The following is a 9,912-nucleotide window of genomic DNA, read 5'->3' as shown; positions in this document are numbered from 1 at the left end:
CAAGCTGTCTTTAAAGTTGAATAGTTCGAATGTTCAATATCTCACACGGGCACGTGATCGTATAGTGTTATAACTGTTCGTTCCTGTTAGAGTATTTCGGATATTAAGCACATGGGTTCAAGCCTACCCACGAAGGGGGAGACCTTGGCGGAATCTCCGGTACCAATCTGTCCTGATCGAACTGTGGTCTAATCGAATTCTGTCCTTGTAGTCCATTGAGGAATCTTATATAGTCCAGTGGTCCATACAAATAGCTGTAGGCCGATTACATAGTCGTCTGGATGTTAAATAATTCTAGTCTATGGTTAATTGTCTAACCCTGAAGGATACATGTTATTTCACAGTAGACATGGTCATTTATTGGCTGCAGGGTATACATGGTATGTCTATAATATTTGAACAGATCGTTATTTAAAAGTGTCCAAAGTGTACATGATTGTTATTGAATAGTTTAATTCCTTTTTAATAAATTTCCTAATTAATACTCCTTGATAATTAATGATATGAAACACAATTGTGTTACAATACCCTGAAAACAGATGACATTTTTACGATTGAAATCATATAATCTTTTATATGTATACTGAAAGCAGGCCAATGATGTCAAACTGTTCAGATACTGAAATCCATGGGATGTCTGATGTCACAAAACGAAACTGAATTTGTTTAACATCAAAGATCAAGTGTCATTCATTAAATCCCAAATAGCACTACATTCTTTAGATAAAATCAGCTCTGAATTTGTAAGAGCAGGTTGAATACAGTTTTGTCAACACATGCATTAAAATTACAAACAAATTTATTTAAATAATATTTTATTAGATTTTGTTCGTAAAGTGCCATAGTATTAATAAAAAAACACATAAATTACAAAAGTATCACAAATTACACAACTCATTAAATATAACAAGACTTAACAAATAAATAAAAAAATTCTATTTTTTCTGTGCTTTTTTTTTAAAACTCAAAATATTTCCAGAATTATTTCCTATTAAAGTTCTTGTTTCATCTAAAACTGATGTTTACAACATCAGCAGTATCTTTGTAACATCTTTCAATATGTCACTTTATATACAGATATGCTTCAAATGAAAAATTTTATAAAATGATTGTTGAAGTTGGTCTTCACCTAACATCACATTTTAATAGAAGCACAATGTCTGAATAAAAGAAATAGTTAAGGTATAAATTGACAGAATTTATATTTTGACTTAATGAACAGAAACATTTCTTTAAACATAATTTTAAGAAATTATATGTCTAACTTTAAACTCGACATATATCAGACATGCTCGGTTACAGTTTAATGTAGGGGCTGTTCCTACATGTGTTGAATGCAGGGGGTCAGGCATTGCATTTAAAACTTGATGTATGGTGATTATTTTAGTGATGTAGAAATAAAGCCTGGACAAAAATGAAAAATAAAATCAGTAAAAACTGTGAATTCGTTAATATTCATTGGATACCAATTTTCGTGGATTTCTTGGGTTCAAACGAATTACAAATTTTCTAAAGGAAAGTATACAGTCTTCATCAGAACAACGAAAGTAAATATCCATGAAACTGCAACTTTTCTTGAAACCACGAAAAAATTCAGTTCACAGTACTTAATGCAGGGCAGGGGGTTAATTTAAAAACAGCCATTTTACTCCCTCCAATCAATTTGTTTTGGAACAGCCCTTAGAAGCAAAACACAAGTATAAACACAAGCTAATTTTCCTTCATCACAGAGAAGAAATTATGAAAAAAAATGAAAAAGTAAATACATGTATACTTAAATCTTTAAAATAAAGTTTATCACAGAATGACACAAAACAAACTAAAACAGAATAAAGGACGGAATTTGATACTGGAATATCTAGATGCATTTTTCTGGACTTAAGATATTTATGTGAATACATCTACCGAAAATTGTCTTTATATCTTTAAAATTCAAAACCATTCATGTCTGATTTTTAACCTGCTTTCTGTTTTCATGCATGGTTTTTCATAGACATAGTCGCATACATAAAATTAGACCTACATGTATTGAATTTTAATTAATTGGTGTTATTGAAAAATACAATTATTCATCATTACAAAAAACTGGCACTTAACTTACAAAAAACCTTGATTAGCCCTTATGGACCAGCTAAAGTGATTAGCCCTTATAGATGGACTAAAGTGATAAGCCCTTATGGATGGGCTAAAGTGATAAGCCCCTATGGACCAGATAAGCTACAATATGGCTTTCAACACTGTAATGATTACGAACACATTATTTACGACAACTAGAACACACATTTACCATTTGGCAATTTCAATCTTCATAAAATTTATAGATTTCAAGGCCACACATAAGGTCAAATAACATCATCAACTCAATTCTCAATTTTACTTGGAACAACTTAAATTATTGTCATACATAATTTTCAGTTATAATTGTGTTTTACAATTTTTGTTTAAAATAAATTGCCATGGGAATATTTTTGGAAACCAAGACATTTATTTAAATTGATCATTATGTAAATTTGACAGACTCACTCACAACTTGTATGTAACCTACTAACTCAGTAGTATGTACAAATTAATATAAAAAAATGGTTTCTGTTAAAAATAATCCCAAAACACTAATCTTTGTATTCAATTTCTTGTTTTATACCCTTCTGAGTTTTGTGCTTATAAGAATATGCCAAACACATTCAATTTAAATACAAATTATGTACAAAATTTTCATTCATATATATATTTCAATATTTTGAAGGCCAAAACAAACTTATCCGTATATCAAATTACATTGCTTTAGATCTTATTGAATTTGTATGATAGTAAAGATATGCCTATTGGATGATGTTACTATTGTTTTTGATCTTAACTGAAAATACAAATATAACCATGAATACTTCAGTATCATAACTCATTGAGAAGATATTTTTTGTTTCTCTACAAAGTTTAACATGTTTAAAATATAAACACAATTAAAATGCACCATTCTGTGAAAATAAAACATAGACAAATAAAACAAGTGATTCTTAACAACTTTTAAACATTCATATCAAAATCAGAACACAGCCATTTTGTTTGTAATAATATGACACAAGCTGTAAACTTTTAAACATTAAATTGGACGGACTATAGATCAGTTGTACTCTGAACTGTGTGACTCTTGAGCTCGTGAAGCCCACTGATCTGAAACCTTGTCAACAGCCAGAAGTTTAACTTCTTGTTCTTTCCTTTTGACTTTGTGTGTCTTTGCTCGTGTTTGATGTGCTTCTGGCGTCATCTTTTGAAAATAAACATGTTTTGAATGGCTTCTTTCTTCTCCCGGCGCGGATCTGATTGGTGGAAGAGGATGCCGTTCTTTTACTTCTATTGAAGGCTCCCGTTCTGGTCGTAAAAACTGTTTGGCCTTTTCTATGGTTGGTGATTCTGACCTTGTACTTGAACTTCCAGAGCTTACTCTTAATGGATGCCTTTCTAGATCTTCCTTATTTGTTTGTGGTTTAACATGCCTTATATTACCCCTTCTAATCTTTAATGTCACTGGTTCTTTTGGCGGAATTGGTAATATTCTAGCTTCTGCTACATAAGCCTTGGTCCCAGATTTATGAGCTTCGGCAACAAATGCTTTTCTCTCAGTACTGTGTTCTAATTGTAATTTTTTAAGTTTATGAAGCTCACTTGTTAAATAGGCTACTTGATTAGCTTTTGATTCATTTTCTGCTTTAAGTCTATCCATTTCCTGAGAAGTTTTACGATTTTCGTCTAAAAACTTCATTTTTTGTTTTTTATATGAGATCTCATAGTCTTTAATATGCTTATCTTTCTTCTCAATTTCTGACTCAAGTTGTTTTGACTTTTGGGTTTGTATCTTGAGATTGTCTTCTACTTGAGTCAATTTAGAATTTGAACCTAAAATCATAAAAAAAAATATTTAAAATATTTCTAAAAAGAAGTCTTCATTCATGATATTGTTTAATCAGCTTTGTAAATATCTCTTGTATAAAAAATAAATATTCTTGTACATGAAATATCAAGATAAATGATTTCTCTTCAATATTCTTAACCTTAAAATAAAATTCTCCTTCTCATGTTGTTGCAAAAAAGTATTGGTTATGAATTTTCATAATTAGTTTTTTTCCTCTGATTTCTGAGCATTTTCTAAATACATAAAATAAGGCATTTGGAAAATTTTATGTTGAAGGCCCACATGGCCCACTATTATTTTTTTTCGGTTTGATTCTTATAAACATGAGATCATTACAAGCTTGACATCTGTCCATTGTTGTAAATATAACGTTTAAATTTCATACATCTTGTTAGTTTTTTTTTCAGGTTACTCAAAGACTTTTTCCCTGAACTCTGATCATAAAATTCTATAGGATTTCATCTTGAACTTGATTTCCAAAACAGACAAAATCTCAATACACAATGGATACTTCAACAACAGTGTTTGATATTCATATGTTAATCATTTACCTGGATCTAGAAAATCTGCTCCTATTCCTTGCATATTCAACTGAAACGTTAACTCTGAAATAAAGAAATAATGTATAACATTGTACTTGTATAAATAGGATTGAAATACATGTGGTTCAGAAGTGGTTCTTGATTCTTGTTTTTTATATAGATCAGGGTTTCCCCTGGGTCAATTATTTTTTTCGCCACCTCTTTCGCCAAAACAATATATTTTTCGCCACTTTATTATTTTTTTCGCCAAGTAACATAAATATATTTTTCCTGTTGTGCCCTTTTGTACTAAGAAGTAATTTTTACAACAAAACAAAAGCTTTTATCACATGAAATTGATCCCTCATTTCATGTGTAGTCATTACATTGAAGGGTTACTCTCATTCGAGGGGTTGTTTCCAGCCTTTTGGATAGATTTTTTCATAACGACAGTTTTCTTTTCTTGACCATCGTAAATGAAAAAGTTGAGACGTACAACTATGCTTGAAACACTTGCATGTGTCACTCAAACGACTTTATTAAAGTCAAAGGATAAAAGAATTAAAGTTTTAAATCAGAGATTTTTCTTGCTTTTGAACAATTTTCGTCACAACAACAGCTTTCTTTTCAAAACTATCTTTAAAGGGAGAGATGTCAAAAGTTTGCTTCAAACATGTGCGTCGCAAAGATGTTAATAAATTCTGTTTGTGACATTTATAGCGGAAGCCATTTGACCATATCATTTTGTGAAACAATTCAATCAACGCCTTTATTAATTAATCCTTTGTTGTCAATAGCTATAAAATGCAATCAGCTGATTATTGATTTTCTGTCTAAATCTTAATGAGGTCAAGGTGAATTCCGAGTATTGTCTGATCGGGTAAAGTCCGAGAAACTCGAAAAAAAGTAAATAAACAAGATGGAGGAAAATAAATCGGTTTATATATTTCTTTCGCCAAATTCTTTCGCAAATGACAAATTTTTATCGCCACAATTATTATTTTTTCGCAAATTGCGAAAATGGCGACCGCCAGCGGAAACCCTGATAGATGCTTAGCAGTTGTCGTCTGTTTATGTAGTTCATAAGTGTTTCTAGTTTTTTATATAGATTAGATCATTTGTTTTCCTGTTTGAATGGTTTTACACTTGTAATTTTTGGATACTTTTATAGCTTGCTGTTCGGTGTGAGCCTAGGCTCCTTATTGAAGGTTGTTCCTTGACCAATAATGGTTTACTTTTATAAATTCTGACTTTGATGGAGAGTTGTCTCATTGGCACTCATACCACATCCTACTATATCTATTGACTTCATGTACATCCTTTATCTGGTGCCTGCTAGAAGAGTTTTTATCTTCAATCAAATAACAAGGACTGATTCACTTATCTGATTGCTTACAGCTACATGAAGGTGTATGTTGACTTTATATTTAATAGATCTTATTTTGCTAAACATTCTTGCTATTTACAATAAATACCCCTTAGTATTAAATTAATTTAATTTTCTGCAAAGGTCGAAAAATTCAGTTATAAATGTCTTTCAAAGGCAATAATTCCTCCAGTAAACAGGGAGAAACAACAGTTTCTGACATGTTAACACGAAGAGCTGTTATCTGCTCTTTGACTTTGGTCAATTTGTTGTCCCTTTGACATATTCCCATTTTCCATACTCAACTTTATATTTAAAGATCTTATTGTTCTGATCATTTTCAGTATTAAGAGTTTGTCTACATCATTTTGTTTTTCTATAATTGTAAATAATTTTGAAAATAATAAATATAACCAAAAATTACCAAATTGCCTAAAAACCTACATTTTAAGGGCAATAACTCAAAAAAGCAGCAGTGGTTGTCATTTTGTTGCTGTGTATCATATCTTTTTTAATTGTTTTGTTCATATATAAGTCATAGTTTTGTTTGATTTTTTTTTGTATTTGGCATTTTGGGCATATTATAGCTGATATGGGGTATGGTTTTGACTCACTGTTAAACATGTTAACTTCTAAGTTCTATGTCGTTTGGTCTCTGGTGCTGAATTGTCTCATTGGAAATCATACCAAATCATCTTATTTTTATAATGTGTCTGATTTTTCTTATTTTTACCAAAGTCAGATTTGCTTTTACTACTTAGTTTTTGATAGAAACTCAAACTGCATTTTACCATAATGTTCCACTTTAAGTCATATACAAAAAAACTTGATTAAGGTAAAGTTTTTACCTGTTTGGCCTCGAAGTTTCAGAAAAAAAAAAAAATTAACATATTAGATAGTAAACAAAAAATATGTCTTCAGTTTTATTTGTATTTTTCAAGCAAGACAGACTATAAGGGTTCTTTCTTCTATTTAACTTTTAAAAGTATCAATTTATAACATTTAGTTAAGTAGCTTTTATAAACATAAAGATATTTTCATGATAAAAACTAAGCACAAACATGACAAAGGAAACAACGATTCAAGTTATTTTTAAATCAGGTTTCATATGATTCAGATTGCCATATGGCCTTCAACAATGAACAAAGCCCATACTGCATAGCCAGCTAGTATTGCCCTGAAATTACAAGTGTAAACATTTCAAACAAGAAAAATAAAGGCATAATTATAGCCTTTAGAGCCTAACAATCGATGAAAACTATTGATTTTTATGTCAGTTGCAGGATTGACAGATTAATGTCTCAATAATAAAAAATTTCATTCCAAACATCAATTTTTTTTCTTCCTATCTTTTACCTGAACATTTTTTCTGAAGATTTTCTATTTCCTTGTGTAAGCCTTTTAATGTTTCTGCATGTTCTTGTTGCATAAACAGGATGGCACTATCTAAATTTCTTTTGTGTATTGCAGCTTCAGACGTCATGGTGATTGGTGTTAATGCAAGCAGGTAAACTGTTCAAACTGAAATAACATTAATTGATCAAATTATATATACATATACAAAATGTTTATATCTAAGTTTCATATTTTCATGCTTTAGCTGGTTTAAGATTTTTGAACACACATGACATACATGTATATACAGTCGACTCTCTTTTTTTCTCGAAGTCAGCCTGACCAGAGAAATATTTTGAGATACACATACATGTAGTTTGACTCAAACGAAAACCAGAAGTTTGACAGAACAAGGGACACAACTCTAAATAAATCCGGGTGAATATGGGAAGGGGATCGATATTCTGGTATCCGATCGATGTATTTGTATGTCATGGTCTTTCATTATTATAATAACATTACTTTAACCTATTCAATTGTTTCAGTCACAATTTTTTTCTATGGCTTTTATCTGAGAGAGTAATTTCCAATCGATAGTTTCGTTATTCAGGTTGTTTATAGTTGACACAATTGTTTATTCTAGGATACAAGAGATTTTAGAAAATTTATACTCTTTCTTTTCAAAAGAAAATACAACAAGATTAAAGACACTGATTGAGTATTTTTGAGGTGATCATCAACGGAAGTCATAATCCTTACCTTATACGTGACACAAGCTCATTAGTGTAAATCACAATTAATTGTTTTTTGAACATTTTTAATACGTTTTCATGAACATTAACAAAGTATCACTTATTATTTATAAAAATTCTATAAAAGATAATCTTAGGTAAACACTCGTGGAAATAGCATCTGGCTCGAGCGAGTTCGAGACAACGAGAGTTAACTGTATATATATATATTGGCGAGGAAAGAACAAAAAATTTGTGAAAGCAAATTTACAGATCTTAGTGATAAGAAATTTTCACATAGACAGTCTGGTATAGACCCATCATGGAAAAGACTTCTCCTTGCCCTTCGGTTTCAAACACAGATAATATGAGGATTATATGAATTTACAATGGAGAAAAAAAGACTTTTCTTCTACCATGTTTATATCCAGACAATAACATTAGCAAACAAAGGGGTAACTTCCATGAGTATGATGAGGACATCATTACAAGAGAAAACATCAATAGCATAATATAAGAAAAACACATAACAAATCAATTACAAACCAACCGTGCTCTGTGACAAACTAACTGAGAATTGTTGAAAATCACATGCTTACCACAGTGCTATCCAAAAATCCTGGGGAGAACACTGTATGTATGTCGAATAAAACCTCTACAGAGCTTATGTTATATTTTTGTATGTATACCCCACTTTAAATCAAACTTTTATGCTTATGCTTTGAGTATTTTTTAAATTTTGACTCAATGACTTTGAGATGATGAACAGCAATGAACACAATCATGATAATGAAAGGGCTGTTCCTTTGCTTTTTTCAATTTTTGTGTGTTTTTACTGTGCATGTACGACTGATTTTGAGTCACGAATGGATACTCTATTATCCTTTTGTACTTTTGTTTTTCTATTAACTTCAAGATGGTTTTATGAATGAGTTACACCAAATGATACTAGGTACAAATGTAAATCAACTTAATTGGTCTTTAAATTAAGTATTTATTATTAATATAATGCTGTCATTGAACAATTGTATCTTATTGTGATGTGTAATAACATAAGTAATCTACATGATATAATGCGACCTAGACAATGCTAGGGCAAATTCATCTTTTCAAATAGCATGATTAGAAAAAAGTGTCATGTCATTGACAGTATCTCACAGCAGTTAATAGTTTTAAAATATAGGATAGTGAAATCTGACCGTGTCACACATGTTCCGTTTTGAATCCGGGTCTGTTCGCGCCCCAATCACGTTCGCACCCATTAACGTTGGCGCCCTTTCAGTTTCGCACCCTACATGTTCGCATATAAGTCCATTCACACCCTACATGTTGGCGCACAATTTTCATTGGTATTATTTATATAATTTGGAATCAAGTTTTGGTAAGCATTTGGTAAGTGTATTGCTGTATATATATAAATATTTTATTTTTCATTGTTTCTACATACATGACATATAGCTAGATTCTGACATCGTTTTTTTTAAAGTGTTGAATAAATCTTAATGATGTTTAGGCAAGTGTACTGCTCTATATAAATATATTTTTTCATTGTTTCTAAATTAAGTGAGATTCTGACGTTTTTTTATGTGTTGATAAAATCTAAATCAGGTTTTGGTTAGTGTATTGCTATAAATATTTTTTTTAACATGAGTTCAATGCAGCCAAGCTGATAAAAACAATTATCTTTCGAGTCTTTGATTCAAAATCTTCAAAGTTTTACTCATACCATGCAGTATTTACATCAAAGCAATTTGCAAGTTAAAACAACAATCTTGATTTTTAAACACTCAACAATAACACCAAATTTAGCTGTGTATAATTTACCAATTAGCAGTAATCATACATAATTAACATTTAATAAATAATCATCAAATTAATAAAAAAAATCTATATGTTCTATTAATTTGTATTGTACTCCTGTAATATTATGTTGTCATTTCAATGTTATATTCAACTTTGCCATTAAAGTGCGAGGTTTGGCATGCCACAAAACCAGGTTCAACCCACCACTTTTATTCCCCTTTAAAAGTGTCCTGTACCAAGTCAGGAAGA

The 9,912-nt window shown here is 30.6% G+C and overlaps 1 protein-coding gene across 3 annotated transcripts in view; it reads right to left on the bottom strand.

Moving 5' to 3' along the window:
• Positions 1–798: 798 nt before the first annotated feature.
• The window catches only part of LOC143076841 (uncharacterized), a 176,985-nt gene continuing 167,871 nt past the window's right edge, over positions 799–9,912 (bottom strand). For all 3 annotated transcript variants that reach the window (XM_076252737.1, XM_076252735.1, XM_076252736.1), the window contains exons 2-4: positions 7,151–7,315; positions 4,459–4,512; positions 799–3,891 (exon numbers count right to left, since the gene is read on the bottom strand). In XM_076252737.1, coding sequence (XP_076108852.1) covers positions 3,119–3,891; positions 4,459–4,512; positions 7,151–7,277 — 954 coding nt within the window. In that variant the 5' untranslated portion in view covers positions 7,278–7,315 and the 3' untranslated portion in view covers positions 799–3,118. The remainder of the gene's footprint in view (positions 3,892–4,458; positions 4,513–7,150; positions 7,316–9,912) is intronic.

Source organism: Mytilus galloprovincialis, chromosome 5 (genome assembly GCF_965363235.1).
Source record: "Mytilus galloprovincialis chromosome 5, xbMytGall1.hap1.1, whole genome shotgun sequence".
In the NCBI taxonomy this organism is placed as follows: domain Eukaryota; kingdom Metazoa; phylum Mollusca; class Bivalvia; order Mytilida; family Mytilidae; genus Mytilus; species Mytilus galloprovincialis.
This window is presented reverse-complemented; position numbering and strand designations above follow the sequence as displayed.